Source organism: Cyprinus carpio, chromosome A19 (assembly GCF_018340385.1).
Source record: "Cyprinus carpio isolate SPL01 chromosome A19, ASM1834038v1, whole genome shotgun sequence".
Taxonomy (NCBI): domain Eukaryota; kingdom Metazoa; phylum Chordata; class Actinopteri; order Cypriniformes; family Cyprinidae; genus Cyprinus; species Cyprinus carpio.
In genome coordinates this window covers 19,370,420-19,394,623 of record NC_056590.1, presented here as the reverse complement: position 1 = coordinate 19,394,623, position 24,204 = coordinate 19,370,420, and the positions used below count along the sequence as shown (strand labels likewise).

At 37.8% G+C, this 24,204-nt stretch overlaps 1 protein-coding gene across 1 annotated transcript in view; it reads right to left on the bottom strand.

The window, feature by feature from the left end:
- Positions 1-1,697: 1,697 nt before the first annotated feature.
- Positions 1,698-24,204, bottom strand: part of LOC109112229 (gamma-aminobutyric acid type B receptor subunit 2-like) — a 185,862-nt gene continuing 163,355 nt past the window's right edge. The window contains exons 14-19 of the mRNA XM_042776923.1: positions 13,138-13,248; positions 9,824-10,048; positions 9,376-9,558; positions 8,758-8,887; positions 8,366-8,480; positions 1,698-6,628 (exon numbers count right to left, since the gene is read on the bottom strand). Of these exons, the coding sequence (XP_042632857.1) occupies positions 6,463-6,628; positions 8,366-8,480; positions 8,758-8,887; positions 9,376-9,558; positions 9,824-10,048; positions 13,138-13,248 (930 nt within the window). The 3' untranslated portion in view covers positions 1,698-6,462. The remainder of the gene's footprint in view (positions 6,629-8,365; positions 8,481-8,757; positions 8,888-9,375; positions 9,559-9,823; positions 10,049-13,137; positions 13,249-24,204) is intronic.

Below are 24,204 nucleotides of genomic sequence, written 5' to 3'. Positions count from 1 at the left end.
AGGTGCATGTTGGGGTAAGGATAAGCATGTTGAATTGTACTGTTCTTTGCCAAAAGTTCAGCTGGTGAAACATCTTTCTAAAAACACTTTTAGTAAACAAAAACTCCATTGAAAGTTGTGACAACTAGTGATTCCTCAAAGACTAAATATGGCGATGGTACTTCTATTTGACTGGCTTGTGATGGTCTTGACATCACAAACACCAGTTTTATCTGATTGATATTTTATGCTTTGTTTGCTATAAAAACAGTGTTAAATAAACACAGCTAACTAAAGAAGTCAAAGCAAAACCTTTTTTTTTAAACTAAAAACTAAAGCAAAAACCAGTCGCCATTATGGTGGCTTCAAATGAAAGTACATCACCTAAAATCTCAATAAGAGCTTTTGTGACAGAAATAAAGTCAAACTGGTTAGTGATAAGTGATGCTGGATGTGGAGTTGTTTAATCCTCCACTTTTGAGATTTTGATAAATTTAATGCGTTTTATTTTCTGTTTATTTCATCTTTGGCTTTTGGTGTAAGTTTTGATTCTCTGCTGTTGTTTCTGTTTTCTTCAGTGATTCTGCTTGTTAACAGGTGTTCATCACTGATGCTCAATCCTCATTTAATTAGTAACTTAATTATCTAATTGACTTCATCACTGCTTCAATGTCACTTCAACACTCTTTAGTGTGGACACATATACGTGCTCTTTAAACCTGAGGATTTTGCTGTGGAATTAAAGGGGTTAAATGTGTGAGATGAAAATAAAAAAACAACACACTGTGAAATGTATTTTTAACAGAAATATACTGTTAATTTAATTTACAAATGCAAACTGTAAAAAAACAGATTACTGGCAACCACAGCTGCCGGTATTTCACTGTAAAATCAAGAAGAAGAAAACAGCAAAATACTGTAAAACTTAACAGTCAACTTCCTGTTGTGTTTTGGGTCACCATTGTGCTGGAGAGTAGAGCCTGTGTTCAAGTAAAGGATGGACAGCTCATCTCTGATGTTATGCTGCATTTTGTTTTATTTAAAGGCAGTGACTGTGGTTACTGATGCAGTGTGAATCTCTTTGATAATTTCAATCACACATGAATGTGTGCTGCTGTCGTCTACAAGAAGTTTGAGTTGAATTGATGCTATTAATGGCTTTTCGTAAATCAGTAGGTTTTTCTTCATGGATTTAAGCAAAATAGTTCCCAACACCAATATGCTCGCATTACTTAAACATTGTAAATATTACTTAATAAAAAAATGCCAATTGGCCAATTTAAGTCCAGTCTGTTTCTGCAAATAAAATGAGTTGACTCAAAGGATTGCATATTAACATTGTATCAGTTAATGCTTTACTTTACGTTTTTTTACTGTAAATTTAAATAGTTCTGTAAAACCTAAAATGTTGCTACCGTATTTTTCACGGTAAAGTTCTTGCAACCACAGCTGCCGGTATTTTACCGTAAATTTAATGGATTTTATTTTTACAGTGATAAGTACATTATTTTTGTTATACTGTAATTTTTTTGTAAATGCTCCTCTTTTTCCATGCAACAACAGTTCATAAAGCAAACTGAAGAAAGAACATCATACAGGTTTGGATCAACATGAATGAGTTAATAACAATATACATTTTTGTGAAACTTTAAATAGATGTCAGTAGATTTCCTGTGTTCATTTCCAAATCAGGTGCTTGATAAATAAAGAGCATAGAATAATTTTAATTATTTTATTAATAAAACAATTTTTTTGCAATAATTTGTTAAAAATGTTATGATTTCCATGCAGTTTAAGGGTACAAGAAATATGAAATGAACACATCCACTTTGATTTGTTCAAGGGCTCCTGTGTGTGTCTGTGTGTGTGCCAGTGCAAACACACGGGACGGTACAGCAGTGGAGCACACAAGTGTACAATTCCAAAAAAGCACTGTATAGAAAAACAAAACAACATACTGTAGTTGTGGAGTTCCTCTTTTTTTGTTTTTGATGGGCATTTATGAGATTTGTGAACTCAAAAGAGATGACAAATTCAAGAAACAAAATAAAGCCAAAACAAAACAAAAAAAGATCAGTAAGTCTTCCAGCACAGAATAAATAGCTTGTATAGCGATGTGTAAACTTGTAGACAGCACGTTTTCACACAGTGGCAAACAGACATACACGCTCACTGCTAACATTCTGTCTTTTTTACGTCATTTGTAACATCCCCCACTATCATTTTATTATACCTCTACAGAAAAAAATAAGTTGTTTACATTATATACATTACAAGTGGTTGTTCATTCTCCTGGGGTGATGACAAGGCCTTGCTATTGTTTCTTACATGATGCACAGATAGACCAGTTCACACCAGAATATGCATGGAGTCCAGCCCAACAGTTTTCTCAAATCTTGTAGTCTGTATTCATGAATCTCATTGCACAAATGAGTGTTTTCTTGCTTTAGAAAAACACAACATTTAGATCATTTTCAGTTTTTTAGTTAACGTCACACATTTAAATGTCCAACAAATCAGCTCTTGACTTCATTTCCAAGGTTATTGCCAAGACGGTCCTAAACAACCATATGTGCATTCCACAGACCATGATACATTTTCAAAAGCAACATATTAACGGGTTAACCTTATGTTTCGCTTGATTCACAAACACATGCACACACAGTGATTTGAATCCACAGTATAGAACATGTCCAAAAAGAAATCATATAAAGGACTACCTTGGTCTTTATTCAGTTTTTGTGTTTTTCTAGTGATCTCTTTAAAATGAGACTACATCACAAATTCACTTTTCCCATAACGAACGGTAATGACATGAATACACAGACGGACCAGCGTTTACCTTTCCATTTTTGAAAAAAAATGTGTGGTGCATGGTACACTCTGAATGTTTTCATGTTTGTTTTTAGCACACTTCAAAGTGTAAGAAAGTAGTTAGGATTGTACTGAGGAGCATGATCCCCATGACTGATGAATTCCTGTGCAATGTCAACATTAGTGTCATGACTATACACCAAAAGTACAGGTAGTGTAAAACATATTTAGGATATGATTCTGCCTTCCAGCTTAATGCACCATCAAGAACATACTGTATATATACTTATCTATACAGTTAGAATGAGCTTATTGCCACTTTCATAATCATATTGTGCATTTGTCAGAAATGATTGAGAACAATTATTTGCAAAATTAAATCTATAATTTATGCATAGGATACCATGCATGAAAGATTAAAAAATAAATTATTTTTTTAATAAATCATATACATTCTTTATGTATACATACTTTACCATATGACTGCTCTGAATAAGGTTTTTATAATCTCTTGATAATCTCTAGGCTTATGTAGTCTGGACTAATTAATATTACGGTCATCATTATGATTTAAAAGTAGAGTAATGATAATGCCCTCTCCTTGAGCAGATAACTTGTAAACATCCCATTCACTTGAACTCTGTCTAAAAGACACTTATTTAAAATAGATATTTGAGTTGCTCCTTTGAAAGATGATGATGATTATTTTACAAGTTCCTGTTTATGCCTGGAAGTTTAAAAACACAGTAATCAGCAACTTGAAGATCAAATGTGACCAGTGGATTTCAGTATCTGCCTATTTTATGACTTTAAGTTGTATGAAATAATGCTTATATTGAATCTGTTTGTAAAAGGTTGTAATGACAGTATACTGTAATACATGTCAGATATGCCATATACTGTATGTACGTTTTTAAATGAAATACAATATGTAAATATGAGCTAGCCCTTTTACTTCTATTGATTCTCTGAGCTGAATTCTAACACTTCAATTTCATTGTTGCTTATTACCCTCTATCTCTCCATAAAAATATACATTTATTATGTTACAATCGTTTAAGAACATTATACAAGACAGATCATCAATTAATGTCACTACATATACACATTTAGTTTTTCAATGTGCATGAATCAATCTAAGCATCATATGTTTGTTAATGACATACAAATGAGCATTATTATAGATTATTACCATAACTGATTTTAACAGGAGGTTAAAGGGCAATGAGAAACAATGAACAAATAAAGTCAGTATGCTTATAAACTGGAAATCTTGATTTGTAATGTCCAATATACAGCATTTTCTGTGGTGTTGATCTTAAAATGTTCTAAAATTATTTTTTCCCCCTTATATTGGACATTAAATGTGGTGTTCACATGTGCCAAAGATGTTTCATATTGTGGGATACTGACTGCTGAACATGCCAAATAACATATAAAAACATTGAAGAATAAACAATGTTGAAATGAACTTGGAAATAAGAGCTGATTGTACTCAAAATGAAAACTCAGTCATAGTCATAAGCTGAAAAAAAGTCAAGTCAAAATGTAGACAATCACCTCCGTTAAGTGAAAAACTCATTGTGCATTAGAAACGTCAGTCTAGGTTGTGGCCGTCATACTAAGACAAGCTCCCGTGGCGTGGTGGGATTTTTGCGTATCTGTTTGTGTTGTATATTTAAAGGTCTTTTTTATCGTGATTATTAGTGAGGGTGAGGTACTATGACAACTGCTGTTAGTAAACGCACCTCTGTTGTGTTTCAGTCTCCTCCTGCTTTCCCAAAAAGTTGAAACAATAAATACCCACGAATATTGCGTTATCACTAGATAACAGCCATACAGAAGGAAGTCAAAAGTTAAAGAAATTCTCGATACATTGGCTTCATATGGATCATACAGTCTGTGCAGTCACCAAATGTGCAGGCTCCAGTAAGACACACATTACAGTAACAAATCTGACAGAAACTATAACCAAGACACAGACGGTGAGATATCAGCAGAAACAAACTCTTGCCTTTAATATGAAGATGAAACTTAGCTTATTTCCAATAATTCATATTTTGAGCACATTTCCACCAGCTCTTGCTGATGCTCCCTATCTCTGTAAGACATTGTGCAAAGTTCACTGCACACAGTAACATTTCTATAGCAACTATGAGGTAATTTCACTGTTGCTAAGAGCTAGGTGATGTATTTCACAATGTCACTTTGATACTGGGGCGGACCTTTCTGCAATTTCTCTCCTGGAACGGGCAAACGTGTGCCCTCCACCTAAGCCCTTTTAGCCCAAGCTACAACCGTAGAGGATTCACACACACATTGGGTTTTTAATCAACCAAAAGAAACAAAAAAAAAGCAAGAAATGAACAGAGGGCGGGTAAACTGAGAGACTGCGCTGCAAAGTCAAAACGAGGCTTTGTTCATACATGACTCGCTCTTATTAAGTTAATTACACTTGTGCAAATTTTTCAGTCCCGCTGTTTAATACAATATCGGTCTTTTGTCTTGCTGTGTGGACTATTTCTTTTGTGTAACCTCGCAGCTTTCTGTGAGGATATTTTGGTTTTGCTCCGCATGGAGTACCGCTTCCCTGTTATTATCACAATTTTTGAGTCTTCTTGTTCTGTAACAGCTGGTCATGTGACGGCTATCGTATATCCAAAGCATAGGGCTGCATCTGTGTGTTTCAGTCCCGATACACAGGATCAACTCGCTCGGCTGTAATGGAAGACTGACCCTCTAAAATCGCCCGTTTTGTCTCTTACCGTACCTCTTGGCTGGACCTGTGGCTCTTTGAGAACGTGACATTATTTACGATAAATCAAAGTAGTACTTTCGATACTCTGACAGGCCTACATGATGCTTGCTGTTTTTAAAGAAAAACAATGTGCGGTACTCGTCTATCCAGGTGAGAACAGTTGGCCCGCGTTACCCTGAAACACTCCCTAGTTGTCTTTAGAAAAAATTGAGATGCTAATAGTTATTTACTATTATTATTTACTAAAATGATTTACCATTAACCACTTTTTCACACCATTGGGACACTGAAGCAATACAACAAATTCACACCCGTTGCAACGGCGTACGTGTCTCTTCCTGGTTCGTTGACTGTTTGTAAAGTTCTCCGAGCACCAGGCGTCATCAGAATAATTCATTTCACAGCATATTCAAAGCTCACTTTGATGTTCGAATATGGTATTTACATGGCTGTTGACGTGGTGAATAAAGAGGTGGAGTCCTCGGTCACATACGCTGCCCATTTCCCGCAAGTTCCAGCAGAACCGATGTGCACGGATATCGTGGAAAGGCTGCTGGCGGAAGCGTCTCTTTTTTTTTCAGGTAAGGCTACAGCTCCTGTCCTGCGTTGAGACGCACTGCTGTTTTAGGGGGCATTGAGTCCATCTAGTTAGGAACGGGAGGTGACAGGACCGAGAGGATGGGAGTCTGGGGTGGGGTGCCATGTGAGGACCTCCGGTCACCTCCCTCCTAGCCTGAAAGATCAGTTCTGTTCTGATGTGGCCATGGATGGTGGGAGGGGGGTCACGAATGCATGAAGAGTTGGACCCCCTTGGGTTGCTCACACGCTTCTGTTAACCGCTGATATTGCTCAGTCTGTCTTAAAATAAAAAAGCTGATCGCTTCCTCGGAGTGCAGGGCAGGCGGTGGTCCTCACAGGCCGGACACCATGACCCTGTAGGAGGGGGGCATGTGTCTGTGGTGAGGGCTGGAGGGCGGGCTGCTCGTGGGACTGCTGCAGCTCGCGTCCACCCCTCCTATGGAGGGCAGATAGGCGTGATGCAGGATAGGCAGCTGTAGGGACAGCCTGCGCTGTATGCTGTGAACACAAAACACAAACAGTTGTTATATATTAAATTCCTCATTTTCTGTAATGATGTTTAACAGTGGGACACTCTTGCATGTGCATGTAACAGAAGTTTGTCTATAATTATATCACATATGCACAGGGCACATTTAAACCAGCAGTGACTTTGCCATGTACATTGTGTTCCCTTCTCAATTAAGGATTCAGGGTTTAGTTGGTTAGTCCCTGCTAGATGATAAAACTACACCATCTGGACCTACAACTACAGCTCAATGTTTGGGGTTGGTAAGATTTTTTAATGTTTCTCGGCAGCCATTACTCCAGTTTTCAGTGTCACGTGATCTTTTAAAAAAATCATTCTAATATGCAGATTTAGTGCTAAAAAAAAATCTTATTATTAGCAATGCTGAAACCGCTAGTGAAGGGTTTGGGACTGTGCTTGTTCTTGTGGTGCCATCAGTCCAGTATGCACCTCACTGTGGGGATCACTTGAAATAAAGTCCATTTCATTCCTGTCTTATGTCAGATTCAAACTGCACCCCAAGAGGCTGAAGCCCTTTAAATAAATTACAGAAGCAACACACCACACCTCTCACGATTGGTTTTAAGATTGGAATCTCTTTGAGTTATTACTTTCAATTAAATATTAATTTCATACATCAATTAAGGAAAATGTCTTCTGTGTTTAGAAATAATTAACATCGATTAGCCAAACGTTGCAGGTTCACTTAAGAATAAAAAAAATGTGAATGTCATTAAACTAAAAATGTATTTGTTTATCCCTTACTGGAGACATAGAGAACAGGTTCCATAAATTACTCATTGCATATTCCAATGGCAGAGATGGTGTTATTTTGCAGGGTCAAGGGACCATCAGCTACTGGCTTAAGTGTTGTGTGTGTGTTCGATGAACAGAGACACTGCAGAATCGCTCATCTGTACAATCAAACATTCATGTGGTGGGACGGCCTGTCGTCCTTTAATTCTACTCTCCTGTCTATTTTCAGGGTCCAGTGCCTTATGCTCTCGCTAGAAATCACATGTTATGTAACCACAGCGCCCCCACCCCCTTTCTCTCTCTTTTTCCTCTGTCCCTGAACCTCTTGCTTTCATTTATTTTTTCATCCTGATCTTTATTTTGCGTTGTCCTGTCAATGAGTTTATACAACAGAATGCATGTTTTATCTAAAGTGTCACCAAAAACTATTTAGACAATCAAGTACCCCCACCCCATTTTTAAATAGCTCATAGATTTTAGTTACATCATAGCCATGATCATGATTTGCAACCTCTTAGTCAGTTGCGGGTGGTTTTGCAAAGAGGGGTATTCTCATTCTAGAGAGTGTCTGACTGGAAAAAAATCCGTAGAATTGTTTAGTCTGTCTTCCCAAGAAGAATGCATGTATCTACTAGGATGTGGAGAACCTTTAAACAAACAGACAGACCCAAAAATGTAATTTTGATTCATAGGGTGAGTGAATGAATTTTGTTATAGTGGCATGTGCAAACAAAGCCTTTTCTTAAGACTCTTACTTTCATCTTAGTTTTGAACAAAATATTTGTAATGTTTTATAATGTAGAAGCAAACAAATCATTTGTCAAATATTATGTTTGGAAAGTGTGCTTGTGCTTCTTAACATCTTAAAAAATTTCACTTGGTCTGATATTTTTTTAACAAACGTAATTCATCGATTTTTAGGTGTCCAAACACATTTTCGGCACTCTGTACACGCCGGTGTGTGAACTTACTGTTCTGGTGAGTTGATGTCTTCTAGTTGACCTCTGCTTATCCTTGAAGGATCCATGGATCCCCACTGAGCCTGAGGTTTCTGCTCTAAGTGGTTCTTCAGAGATTTCTCTCCATCTGAAAACAAAGGCATGATGTTCAGAATGCTGCCTTTCCATCAAGATGTCAGTGGTGGATTCAGCTGAAGAACTGAGTCAGAACTTGCACCTTATATGACACTTCAACTTGACATGTTTGGGGTGAATAATGTATAACACTCCAATAAATTGTTCTTTTTCTCTGGTTGACAGTAACAGAATAAGAGTGTGTCGTTCACACTGAAACGAGACACCAACTGACAGCTGTGTGTGATTGACAGGTGAGGAACACAAGCTTTAATATCCACTTCTCTTACCTTTGCCGTCAGTGAAGTTGCGTATGCTCAGGATATTGTTGACATCTTGGTAGTGGTTTTGTTTAATGTATGGAGTCTTTTCTGGAGTGTCCTGGAGTTGCATGGTAACCTCTTCCAGTTCCTTATCCAGCTGTAACACAAAGTCCAAAATTATTTATTTGGTTTATTTAATAATTGAATTCCAGGTTCATGAAAAAAATTAAAGGATTTATTTTTTTTTTTTGCGATTTTAAAACACACATAATATGTTTCATTACTGTAAAATACCTTCAGTAGTAAAAACATTAATTGATATCACAACAAAAATGCATACCGTTTTGCAACAGTCTTTATATAATAATATATGTCTTAATATATATTTATACTTAATCTAATATAGGGGGCAGTGTATTTTCATTTGATGAATAGATTCTTGTTTACTTTTTTCACAGCATTTGCTATTAATATATGATTTAGAGGGAATAAAGTAATATTATACAATTATAAAAACCCTTTAATCTTCATGGTGGTGTATTAGTAAATTTAGGCATCATATTAGCATAATTTTAATTACTGTTTAAAGTAGATTGTCATTCTAAGAATTGAATCATTTTGTAATTTATGATTGACGTCAATCACCTCTGTAATTCTCATTCGGAGGCGGTGGTTGTCTGACTGTAATCCGTCCAGACGGGAAGTGTTGGCCTGGTTAACACTGGTTACTGAGGTGGACGTCTTGGAATCTTCCTTCTTCTGGTTCTGGGTGAACTTTAACCGCCGGTTCTGTGTGGCAGCATCCGGGTTTGTTCGCATTGTGACAAACTAACAAAAGAGAGAGGACAAAGACATTGATTCTGTGTAGGATGTATTTGTTAAGAGAGAGAGAGTCAAATCTTTGCAGTCTTTCAAAATTCAGTGTGTTTATTTCCAGAGAGCTCCAGAGGATGCAATGTAAGCACTGTTTTCAATTATATTCAGGTGAACTTGCTAGGGATTTGAACAAATCAAAAGCCAGAATTTAACTTTCGCTGACCTCTACAATTCTTTCCCCATAGGGATGGATCAGGCCTTACATGAAACTACTTACTTTTGGCACAAAAACCAGACACAGCGTGATGGTGCTGCAGAAGATGATGACCAGTGCCACGATGCAGAACTGCACATTAGGCTGATCCCGGGTCAGGAAGGACACTGCTGCTCCAATGATACACATGATGCCCACATTATACACACTCATGCCGATGTACTTGCTGTCGTTCAGGGCTGGAATGCTCACGTTTCTGGTCTCCCAGGCCAAGAAACATCCAAAAAGCTAGACAGAGAGAAAAATGCAAAGAATTACTTGTCATTACAGGTATAAGAGCAGTTCAAATCTTAGGTTTTGCAACTTTTAGGGCATGCAAAGTTTCATGCAAATGTATTTTATGTCAGATCTAAGGCGGAATAAAATTACTGGTTATATGACATTTTCCACAGACATCCATTTTCACCTTCATCACTGTGTGCAGCCCTCAGTTTACAGTGATGAATCATAAAGCCAGTGAGAATGAACTGTGGCTGACTTATTTAGCACCCTAATGCCTCTATAGTCAGCTAACAACACCTGTCCAACTTTCCCGGGAAGTCAGAGCAGCAATCAAAGCACCTTTGTGTGAGACTAGAGTGAACTCTGAGAAATATGACTCAGCTAACTCAATGACGCACACTCCGAGATTTGATTCTGCACCCACTCGCCTCAACTCTATTCAATCCTAATCCAATCACAGCCCGTCTCACTCTTTTTCCTCGTTCACCCTCTCATTCTCTGTTTCTACTCTTGTTCTACTGGAACATGTCGGCTGTAAGTGAAGCCCTGCTGATTTAGCAGCAGGTTTTCAAACATGACAAGAGGTGGGAAGAGGACGTTTTGAAATGTCACATATCTGAGAATGAGAATGTGAGTGTGATGGCATTTTCACTTGCCCACTATTACGATTTGATGACTAGTCTCATACTATAGCTTCAATTTAACATTGATCACTTCTTTCCCAGCACTGCCTCCCACCAAATCTATCACAGACGAGAAGAGAGATGAGAGGTAATGGCCTGCCAGTCAACTGAACCACGTGCCGCTATTGCAGCAAGAACAAACGGACAGATCATTTCTACAGAGCACAAAGTGAGTCGGAGGGCAGGTTTTTATTGGAGGATGTTGGCACCATTGACTCAGAGATAATGGTCAGTGCTATGGGCAATTAATTGACTGGAAACATTTTGGTTTCTGGGGCACCTTACCTTTAATCTAAAGTGAGGTTAATTGGAAAGAGCAATCTCGCTTTCCTCCTATGGGTACAATGTGTCAAAATCCAGTCAGTGAGCTTGCTAGATTTGCATTTCCAGTAGGAAATACCAGTGCTTGCAAGGCAGCAAAAGAACAAAGTTAAGGTTTACAGTAGGGGTTCTCAATTTTTTTAACTGCAAGACCACTCATTTTCAAAAACACAATATTTGAAGGTCCACCAATATACTTCTGGTACTTCTATTCATCTGTTCAAACGTTCTTTACAGAAATCTGGAGTAGCAATATAATAAAATAATTCAATAAAATAATGTAATTTCAAAATTCCAGAAGTTTCAGCAACTGAATGTTCTTCATTAATTTGAGTCATTTATGATAACAGGGTTGTTATTTATGTATGTACATATATGTATGTATTCATTCATTCTCAGAAATAACACTTTCCACAAAGTAAAATCATTTAGAGCTTGACATATCTAAGAATTCATATTCATTCTAAAAATATTTGAATGCCTAAAAATGGCATGGCAATCACATATTTAAAATTCTGTGGGAAGACCGTGTGACTCTTAAAGGGGGCATTGGATGCAAAATTCCTTTTTAAATGTTTGCATACAAATGTGCCTTAGCAGTATGTGGACACAACCGCCCTACAATGAAAAAAATCCATTCACTTGTTTTTTTAATTTCCAAAAAACCTAAACAGTCTCAATTATTAAGCCGTTTTGATTTTCTGAGCAGCATGACGTCATACTGCTCAGGCCCTGCCCACGACCGCTGACTGACTGTGCTGTATTAGCATACAGTATTTCCATCCTCAGCCAGTTGTAGCTACGCTGTCTGACATTTTCTCCAAGCTTGAGCAGCTGTAGCGACAACAATGTCTCAAAAAAGAGATGCAGGTGATTTGTAGTTGGATGTAAAAGTGAACATAAGAGTCTTCATTTTCTCCCTACATTAGAGCCACTGAGGACACAGTGGATTAGTTTTGTTTTTGATGGTAATGCACCACCAAATACACAAAAAAGCAGAATAGAGTGGTGGGGTGAGCAGTAACTCAATATCATTTACCAATGCACCAAAATGGACCAAAATGGGTCGCTGCAAACAGAGCTGTTTTTGACAAAGTAAAAAGGGTGTTGTTTTACATGACCATTGAGGAATTTTAACCAAAATATTTTGCAGACATTTCTTGAAGACCCTAAAGAATCATACCAACTTGTGGAAAATGGGCTTCCGATGTCCCCTTTAAATAAAAATGACAGTTGTTGAGGGAGTTTATAATAACATGCAATGTCAGTTTACATCTTACTGTGTTTTAGCTAATTTGCATTATTTTAAATAATTTTAAATTATTTAAGCAATCTTGTGCCCCTCTTGAAACTTTGTTGAGGCCTTCTAGTAGGCCTTGGCCCCTGTTTGAGAACCACTGGCTACAGTAAGCTTTGGTTGTAGACTTTGGTACAGTTTAAACATATATGCAGACATACAGACAAAAAGACATATTAAAGCAATAAGCCGCTTGAAAATCTGTGTAAAGGGTTGTTCTTAAGCCAAACCCAGATAGCAAGCAGTGATGGCCCAGATCCAGCCCACATGGATTTCATGCGGGCCAGATGTGGGCCGAATCTGGGCCAACACTATGTTGCTGTCTACCCACCTAAACATGATGAAATCATACGGCAGACCTCAAGTGGCTTACCTTTTTTTTCATTTTGATTTGCAGCTTATACAACAGCAGGAACTTCAATATGAAAAATAAAACATTGCTCCCAAACAAATATCCAAGAACTCTAATTTGTGTCCACTAACACTGTTATAATATTGTCTATAGGTAATGAACATAAGTTAACTGCAGAGAAAAAAGAAAGAGGAATATCACTACAGTGTTGCAGTTCAGGCAATGTAAAATGTGCCTTCTGTATGCATGGCATTTGTTTCTCCTGATATACCACAAGAGACTCAGAATCCAATATTGAGAATGCATTTTCATGACAGTGACTGTGAGGTATTACAAATGATAATTTAACAAATGTAGAAAGAAGCGTCAAAATATTCAGATGCCGTTGTCGGCAGGAGCAGATGGCGTTCATGTTGACGCTCTCTAGAATGTTCTCACTCACCATAAGGAGGCCTTTGTAGGCATAGACAATCCCTAGCCAAATGGTCATGTGCGTGTTCTCGCAGTGCTCCAGGAAGGGCCGGATTGCGATGTCTCGTCCCTGAGGATCCGCCTGTGGAGACACAGTGAGGAAACCAATGAGTGGAAATAATCCTGGCTTTAAAAACACCTTTGTCACTAACAACAATAACAGTGAGCCCGGGTTTATTTGCCTTGACTTCAAATGCTTTAATATAAAGGTTGATTTGGGCTTGACTTTAAAGGGGTCATATAATGCAATTTCAAGTTTTCCTTTCTATTTAGAGTGTTACAAGCTCTTGGTGCATAAAGAAGATCTGTAAAGTTGCAAATACTAAAGTCACAAACCCAAAGAGATATTCTTTATAAAAGTTAAGACTCGTCCACGCCCTCCTAAAATGCCCCATTTAAACACACCCCCACATGTCTACATCAATATGTGGAAAGATTTGCATAACACCACCCAAATGTTCACGCAAAGAAAGAAGGCACAACCTTTGATTCTCGTTGTTGCTGTTTAAAGTTATTTTTTAACTTTAAACCGCATAAACACATTTCATTACACCAAATACACAAAATAATGTTCTTTTTGGCAACATCATATGACCCCTTTAAGAATTTATTAAGTAAATTTGCATTTAGATTTAGAAGTAAATTTGCAAAAATGCATTTGCACTGAGTACCAATACTGAGGCTAAGGGCATCATTTGATCTCCCATGGGAGACCAACCTTAATGGACTTTCACAGAGATAGTAAAAATAATATAGTCACCTATACAGGATACCACTTGAGTGTTAACGATTAACAATAACTCTTTATGGGACAGGCATCGATTGCTTGATATTGATCGAGATATTTACAGTCCTGATATGCGAAGCAGGTCAGGACTGGACTCTTAAAGTAGGCCTGTGAAAGATAGAAGACCTCGACTGAATTCACCTCAATGTGGTGAGTCTAAAAGTAGCCAAGCTCTAACCCACTTTCTGCTGCCCCAGTTTGGAAAACCTCAAGCTTGCCATGCAACAACCCGGACACAAAGATCGACAGGGATCCAACTTCCAAATGCATCCCTAAGCTTTGCCAATTCTTCCCAGTTTAGTCAACACCCGCGGCTTTCGTCCGCCTCGTGTGGCTATATCTGCATGATTTGAGCATGGGTTTAAGGAGTTCACCGCTCAGAAGACATCTTCACAAAGTGACAGCGCGAGTAAACTGGGCCAATCAATGCAAGAAGCTCTATTTATAAATGATATATTCCATGAAGCGATGAATCCTAGAAGTCAAACTGTCGGACAATTTTTAAACTGAGCCAGAGAACAGATCAAAGAGGAAAAGCTGATGACAGAACTCTTGAAGTCTTAGAAGTAGTTTACTACATGTTTATGGGAAAATTGTTGATGTAAAGATGCTTTTACAATAGCAACCTCTAGGAAAAGAAATGGAACAAAGTAATGAAAAAACATAAAGAATGTCCGCCTATTAGGCTGACTATTTAAACATCAAAACTTAAAATCAAATAATATAATTCCCTATACAAAAATTGCTTCTGTTAAACATCTGGCCTCAGAAACCCACAACTAAAGAAATGCTTAAGAAATGCTTATTTCCAACTGCACAACAACAAGACCTCCACTTCCATCATAGCTTAAGCTGTAGTTAGTGGAGCTGTGTGGTGTTGCCCGGCAACAGTCGGTGGGTTGGGCTTAAAGAGAGTGCTGGGCGCTCTGTTATTTCTCACTGCATTAGGCGTCTAATGTAATTGTTCAGTGGAAGCTGGAAGGATGTGTGACTGACAGAGTGTCTGTGGAGAGACGGAGACAAGAGGGACACAGTTAGCTGACAAGAGAGAATTATATCACACTTTATAGACTGGAATGAACCATATGGCCACTGAGAACTGGAAACAGACAGCCATTAAGTGTGTATTAGCACACAGCTGCAGGTTTGCACACATGGTGGGTAACCCTAAATAAACACAGAAATATAAATGTAAATAACTAGTAAAAACCAAATGATGATTGGTTGATATATGTGACACTAACAGTCAGTAAGTTTTTTTTTTGTCTTATGTTCACCAAGCCTGTGTTTTTTAGTTTTTAATTTTTTGTTTAATCAAAAATATTATTAAAATATTATTACAATTTGAAGGGAAAAGCCAATATACAGTCAGTCAAAGTGAAGGCTAAACTCCAATTAAAGCCATGAAAGCTAAAGCCATGCTTGTTATTTTCTAACAAGAGAGCAGAATCAACCTAAAATGCCAGGGAGAGTGACAGAAAGAAAGTGAGAGACTCAGAGACTTCAGGGTAGTTTGCTTCCATGAGCATATATTTTATTCCATTGAGAGTTTAGTACAGCATGAAGGAGATTTCTATTATCCAGCCTCTGAGACCTTTGATTTTGAACAAAGCTCTTGTTTAAGGGAAATGATGGTTATAATACTCATTTGGATGGGTCAGTCACCCATCTGTTTCTCTCTGACATGGCTTCTTGTGACCACAATCTCTTATCTGTAGTAATCCTTTTACATAACGTCCTGTGATATATTGGCGCCTGCGTGCCACTGCTTAAATATACTTTGGAGAGGCAGATATTGTTCAGTGGAGCTGAGAGTTGTTTAACAAGTTGTTATTGAGTTATTGAGTTAGTCAATTATTCAGCCATCTAATCTTAAGGTCATTCGGAGAGATTCTTCACTGACCCCCAGCAAAAAGCCATAACACATAGCAAAGCCGTAACACACATCAAGGAACAAGGTTTAGCAGCGGTTCAAAACCAACACTCGCCAACACACCATGTAAAAATCGGCTTTGGTCAGTAAATACCACAGAGTTACCTGCCAGAAAACAATAAATCCAACATAACAAAACATGAAAAATGAATGAAAAATGACATAATAATAAAAAAAATAAAAATAGAAACACTCAAAACAATTTATCCAGGCTGTCTAAACTGGCACAATGTGGATCCAGGCTGTCTAAAGAGAAAAAAACAATGTGGAATATTCACACACAATAAGAAAAAAAATACAACAATAGACACACACACACACACACACACACACACACACACACACACACACACTTACAGGTATATACTATATATGCTGTCAATCCATTAAAAATATATATATATATTGGTGCAATCGATTAAAAAACTCAATAATAATCACACATTTCTTTTCTGAAATTAATCGCAATTAATCCCACCTATTATTGCAATAATTTCACATTCAAACTTCCAATTAATGTAGACACAACACAGTATATTTTTAATATTTGTTTAATGGCATCTTTTTTATGACTGAAGGCAAGTATCACTGATGTCTCTATGAAATAGTTTTTTTCACTAATATTTAACCATTTACTATAGCCAGTCAACATTACACTATAATTGACAGCTGTCAATTTTAACATTTATTAGACTTAAAAAAACAACAACTTATAATTTAAGTGAACTTTAAACAATCTTTACATAAACCCATTATGATAAATGTCATATACACTCATCGGCCTCATTCAGGACGGTGACGAGTCTGCCTACAGACAGGGTTACGGCTGTCTGGTGACAACAACTTGAGTCACGCCTACAGTGGACAGGAGGACTTCAGGAGAAACCCCCTTCTCCCTCCAACCATCATGAGTGACTGCAGCATTCAGGTTCCTGGGCACCACAATGACAAAGTTTCATATTGACAGCTGAGGAAGTTCAAGCTGTCACAGGAGCTGCTGAAACAGTTCTACTCCGCCATCACTGAATGCACTTCAGTAACTGTCTGGTTCAGCTCAGCTACCAAATCTGACCTCAGAAGACTTCAGAGGGTAAACCCCACTGCTAAACGAATCACTGGTACATCCCCACTTTTTACCATCATGAACAGCACTGTGACTGCAGTGGAGCAAAAGGTTCCTGGGCAAACATCTCTCAGGACCTAAAGTGGGACATTCACATTGACCTTCTCCAGCTGAGGAAGTCTACTCCGCCACCACTCAACCAACACCAAGGCTACCAGAACGCCACACAGAAACACTTCAGTCTCAAAACTCAAAATTTCAAAAAAAAAAACCCAATCAATAACCAAAGCCAATCAACCTCCTACACTTATTTATCTAACACACATACTTAGTCTACACTTCAAATTTGCACATAATATATCGCATTCATTATCGAAGGCGATTCATCTGCGATAAATAAAACGATACTCCATATCAAATCAGTTAACTACGGCTCTGTCTATTAAATGCTGCTCCATTTGAAAGCAGGTGATGGCGATTTAGTGGTAATCAGGGAACCGGCTTTGCTGACGAAATGCGTGTGACAATTGCATGCGATATATCGCCCAGCCCTAAACTATACATAAAAATATCTGCATGAAACAGCAGATGAGCTGAATGAGATGCAGATTCACTCTCTGCCAGCAGGCAATGCTTAAAGCATTTCCTTGGTTTCCGCTGTAAACAAAGCAGCGCTGCACTTATTAACTTAAATATGCATTATACAGAGGCAAGATGAAAAGAAAAAATACCATCTGAACTTTTCTAAAGACAGTAAGTTCCCCTCAGACATGCATTCATATAAACTCCTACCCCTAAATGAATCGCGATTTGTTTAGCATCTCAACCGATTTGATTCGTCACATATTTGAATCGATTTTCAATTGGCTCGCAGTAAATCATTACATCCCTATAACTAGAGCATCCAGCTTGCATGTAGAGAAGACAGAATTCCACCCAAAAAGTAGTCCCACATTCCTTGAGAATAGGAACTGTGCGAACAGAGCTTTTATTGAGAAATGTTTTCAATGTGAGCATTTTGCTCCCTCAGGAGGTAAACGCGTGTGCTCATAACTCATGTACAAACAAACGGTCTCCTTAAGACGAGAAAGAGGATGACGTATTTCGCAGGTGTTCTTTTATACTCTTGGTCGCACCATCTGTTGTCATAGGCTGCCACTTGCCAATGTCGAATTCATTGTCGTGTTTAGACTTATGCTTCAGACACTGGTCAACCTGGAGGCATTCCCCAGAGCACCCTAAAGGGAACACAGATATAGTTAAAAATGATATAAAAAAAAACTTTTTCCAATTTAAAAAAATTTAAAAAAAAAATTAATTTTTCAAAAAAACCTCAAAAAACAATCCAAAAAAAATAAAAATTACGAAACAAAATTCTACAATAATTATAATAAGAAAAAAAAATTAAAATGTACTTGTAATTTTCTGCTAGTACATTACCCACATTTTTCATCGCCATTTCTGTTAACCCTTAAAACGTAATACAATGAAGTGCACACAATTCATACAGGTGGAACACCTGTACAATCAATATAATAAAAAAAAATATATTTTTTTAATTACAGTGCTATATGCTGATTCGCTGAGCAAAAAATTATCCTTTTTGTTATAAATGCTGAAAATATATTTGTAGTTTTTGCAAGTTCAGATACTTTTTATTAAATAATGTGTAAAAAATTTGTAGTTTTTTATTTATATTCATATATAGTTAATATATATATATATTAGCATACTATCTATATATATATATATATATATATAGTTTATTTATTTATTATTTTTTTAAATAATGCAAAATACACTTCCATGACTGGCAAAAAGAAATTTTGGACAATGTTTAGAACTTTCCTGTTTACTGACTGAAGGCAAGACCATCTCTGTCTGGCTCCTCCAGGGTTACATCTACCTGCTCCAGTTTGAGGATGAACCTGCAGCTGCATGCTGAGGCTCTGCAGATCTGTCTCTCTCTGGTGTGTGCTTATTTTTAGAGTCCACCCCTCTAAACTCCACTTCAAATGCGGTGACTTCAAAGTAGCCCTGCTGCAGTCCCTGTGGCTGAGCCTGGGAGCTGCCATCACTGATTCATTACCGTCTAAATGCATCATTAGACGAGGAATCTAACCCCGAATATCACATGCATTTAAATATGCAAATGAGAACATGCAGTGCCGTGTTTCAGATTGCCTTTGTTATTGCAGCCTTTTTATTGACATCATTCTTTAATCTAATGTTCCGGAATATCTCGGTTTTAATCACAACTCCCATCTGCTTGCTCTCCGTGGGTCTCCGATGCAAATGACTTTCGTTATGTTGCCATCACGTGACTGCTGTGCCGCATACCTTTCACCCTACACAAACACACTCACTTATGAACATGCAGCTAATTTGTGAATAACAACCTTCTTAAATGGTGTTGGAGTGCTCACTGTCAAATGTTATTAGAGCTCACGCATGGGCAAACATTTGAATCTGGTGACTACTGGGATTATACTGAGGTATTCACACAGATGCGCTCTTAGTATTACAGTCACAGACACACAAACGCTTGCGTGCACTCTCACACTCGCCATAACGCTTACAGTTTGTTTTCTTTTCTGAGGGACCATCAAGATTTGTGACTCGGGTCGTCTATACATCCTTGCTGAGTCAAGGACACTGTGAGGTCCTGCACACGATAAGCCATCAGTCCTGATAACTCATTAGGACTGCAGTTTTTTTCCCCAATGAGGGCAGGCATAGCAAACTGTGAGTGATGGAAGACAGCTGCTCTCCATCATGGTGCACTCTGCTGCCCTCGTGATTACTGAAGCCACACGCACCTTTCTGTGCTGTGGTCATAAGGTTACGGAAAAGAGTAGATAGGTGTTTGTTCAACTGTGGGTACTTTTGGCACTGTGGACTGATTAGAAAATGAAAAAAAAAAAAAAATTCTTAAAACACACCTTTACACTCTCATTTGTTGTCTAAAAATGTTCAAAAGTGTTTATAAATACACCACAAGTCATGAAAATCATGAATATTTCCACCATATCTCACATCTCATGCTGCTTTTCTGTGATGGAAATGACCGTGGTGAAAATCATATTTGAAACATTTCTGAAATGAAATGGCTTCCTTTCCACAGCATTTCAAATAGCATAGCATGTACGGCTTCATTCATAGCTAGCATTTTATGCATCCTTGATACACACTGAAAATATTATTTTCAATCTCTGTGCATAATTTCACAAAGTAGATGGAAAATGTAATGGAAAAACATTATTCACTTTGGTTTTCCTGTTTTCATAAACACATCACATCCAATATTTCATCTCTAGCTCTTTACTGACACTGTTGTCACTTTGGTAAACAATTAGGTTACAATGTAACTTAATTAGGGCCAAATGACAATGATTATGGAAATGACACCACAACCAAAATGCTGTTGTAATTTGTGTAAAATTCATATGAATTATTATCACATTATATCAAAATGGCTTAACCATCATTTGAATCTTGTTTTAAATGTAATTCATGTTTTTGTGAATTTTGAACGTTGGGTCTGGGCTGAGGAAAAACAATAAAATATATAGATAGATACTGTATATCAGGACACTTTTTGCAATTGAGATGAGTTATCCTGAATTAACCCCTACATAAAATGCATTAGAAAAGTAGAAGTGAAAATAAATAAAAGTCATGGTAAGAAATTTTGACATAACCATCACATGACAAAAGGAAAAAGGCCCTGGGACTTGAAAGTGCCTGTAGCTGAAGAAACATCCATATACAGTACTTACTAAGAAAAATATCCTGACCACTATTCCAGTGAAATTTATTGAAGTGCTCTTTGAACCTATCAGTGAAATGGTAAGTTCAAAATGGGCGGCAGTAATCCACTGCATCTGAAGTCTGAACTGACCCAGTACACTTCACATTAAACAAACTGCCAGCACACTTCAAACACTGACTGATCTAATCCTCACGGTAAAGTCCCACTTGTGGCACATTCACTTTATCTTTCCCGGGATCATCTGAACCTCATTTTCTCTTGTTCTCCTCAGCTCCATTGACTTCATTGAGGTGCACATCCCGTCCAGGATATTACCCCTTGTGTTAACATTAATTAAACATGATTATAAAGCTCTGCGTGAACGTGATATCTTTTGATGGTGTTAATTTTGTACAAGATACAGAATGTTCCTCGTTGAAATAACAAATTTGTTGATTATTATGTGCCTAGGCTGCTGTTAAGATCTGTTAGGCTGGTCCTGCAGGGGTTGAATTTAAAATGAAATGTAGTTTTATGAAAGTTAAGCCGAAACTTGTGATTTAAAAAAGATATACTTCCAGCAGTGAGACAAAACTCTCGCTTTTTTCTGCTTTTCTGGCTTTGGCAGATGCAAACATGCACACACACACATCATATTTCTGTCGTTGCTAGCTGAGAGAGCAGTAATTGAGTCCTTGGAGGCTCGGTTTCTATGAGAGGCCTGTGTTGTGATGTGTACTGGGCTGTATTATGCAGACTATAGAAAACACAGATGGGCTGCTTAATAGCAGGAGACTTACGCTCTACAGCATTCATGGGGAAGACTGATAAGGTCACTGGTCAATAATTAACATTTCCCAAATACTGTTTTAGGGCAGATGGAACCATATAAATCAAGTCACAATGTTCTTAAAAAAAATGTTTTCATGTTTTTGTTCTTACTTGAAATGGACACACTCTATACAAAGTATAGGCCTATATTTAAATATCACTTATATTTAGAGGGGCCCACAAAGGTCCTCTAAATATTTTAACTAAAATAAATGTATACTATAACTGTATAATATCTGCTTGCTCTCTTCATTTTTTTTCTATCCATCCACACCTCATAATTACCATGTTAACAGCTGTCATAACATGAGCAGACAATGTGACGCTTGCTTGTTGTCTTCAGGGCCAGGTCACCTGACACTCACCTGACTAAACACTTCTAAATGTGATCATATGACTCTCTGTCTCTCTCTCTCTCTCTCTCTGTTCTCCTAGGCAACTCTGAAGCTGTGAGCTGCATGACAACTGTGAAGTATGTTATTATACAGATATGAAGGTTTTCTTTGGACCTTAACTTGCTGCTAGAGCAAGAACACAATAAATTAACACAAACTTTGACAACTACGAGACAGATTGATACAACGATACAATGATAGATAGATAGATAGATAGATAGATCTGCAGTATAGTATTATCAGTATATGAGACTGAATGATTGAAGACTGAATAAAACCAACCATAAAAGAAATATCTATCACTGTAAATTACATAAACTATCAACGCTCCTTAATGCAGTCAAATGACAGTAACTCCAGGATGTCATGGTATGGCACATGCTTCTGATATTCTCCTGTAGCCCAGTAGGCTGAATTATGTGACAGTGAAATTCACTGGCTTCAGGACTATTGATGCACTGCCACACCAAACTGCTCTTTTCTGTCTACTGCACATTGTCAGGATGTGGACGACTCTTGGTTTCTGTCCCCTAGCTCAACTCACTGCCAAATTGGATAACCGTGGTTGTAGGTGGCCATTTGAACCAAATACTTTGCACTGAGTTCAGAGAGACTAGAAGATAAAAAATAAAAAAGGATACACGCTTGTCTTCTGCTCTGTTGCATTTGGAAGCATGTTCAAACAGGAGCAGCCTATTCACATTTCTCTGAGTGGCAGCCATGCTCCCCTCCCATCGGCCCATTTTAGATGAGCCGAGAGGCCAGCAGGCTGCCTCTTTAACTAAAAAGAACAGGCAAATGATTTTGAAAGGACCTTTTTTTTTTGGCATTTCTAATGCATTCAGTAAATCTCAGAGTAAGAAGACAGAAATGCGATGTTGTAGAACATCATGAAGAGGAACAGACTGTGTTTTTGCAGATAGATTTTGAACATTGTGAACATCTCAACCTATCAAAAAAGAGCAAGTTATTGAGGACATTTTGACGGTTGAGTTTTAAATTCATCTACTCAGTGTGTGTGCACAAGAAAGAGAATGGGAGAATGAGAGAAAAATACAGACAGAGAGATCTTAGCCTGACAAATGACTTAATGATTAATAGTATGGAACTCTATTAATTTGTTTCCATGGATACAAACGAGCAGCTCAGTTCCAAGTCTGTTGGAATGTTCTGCTCAACATTGATAACGGGTCTCTCCTAGCTTCACTTCTTATGATACATCGAACTACACAGACAGCCAATGAAATAATCCCGCAGTCACGCTCCACACATGCAATTATGAATGTGATGAGATGTCTTCTCGTTTTACACTCTTTCCTTTCACTCACACTTCATTTGCATTCACGTTAGTAACGCAGCTGCCCGTACCATGTGACTTCAGATCTGTGGCATATGTACTAAATGTGTATGCGTGCATGTACCTGTCAGGTTTTTGCAGGTGTGAAAGAGTGTGCATTGGCGTATAATTGTGTGTGTATGTGTGTGTGAGTGCAGTGGGTACTGATGCCCGTCTGACTCTGCTGGACGCTCTCCAGGCTGTGGGCTGGCAGGGTGTCAGAGGGTGCAGTTGAAAACGAAAGAGGGGGGCTCGGCTCCATCCGGCTGCCAGGCAGGCTGTCTTACTGTCAGATGGTCCGAGCTGGTTTGTTATTGGGTCTCAGCTGCTCAGACTGGAAACTGTGTCAGTCGGCAGGCTGGTGCCACAGGCCCGCACCACAGGCGGTCGTCAGCCATCAGGGGCGCTAGAGAGGTTTGAAAGCATTCACATACCAAGAAAATGTTCTGTATCTCTAGCAATGAAGCCACATGTCTGTACACAGCCCTTCTGATATGAACTTAAAACTCCTGACAGTGTCTGAGATCACTTTAATTCTGTTGCTTCTATTGCATTATTTAGTAATTTTTTTTTATTACAAAATATAAGATCAGCATACTAATTAAGGTGGAAAGATGGAATTAACATTAACATTAATTAACTCAGAATGTCTAAGTATTTTGTGCATCCCCTTTTTAGTTGCTGCTTTATTCCTTATTATTTTCAGGTTTAAATGAAAGAAAATATCAGATTTTTGCATGAACTATTAAAGTTTATACAGGTGCATCTCAATAAATTAGAATGTTATGGAAAAGTTCATTTATTTCAGTAATTCAACTCAAACTGTGAAACATGCACACAGACTGAAGTAGTTTAGGTCTTTGGTTCTTTTAATTGTGATCTCAACAAATTAGAATATGGTGACATGCCAATCAGCTAATCAACTCAAAACACCTGCAAAGG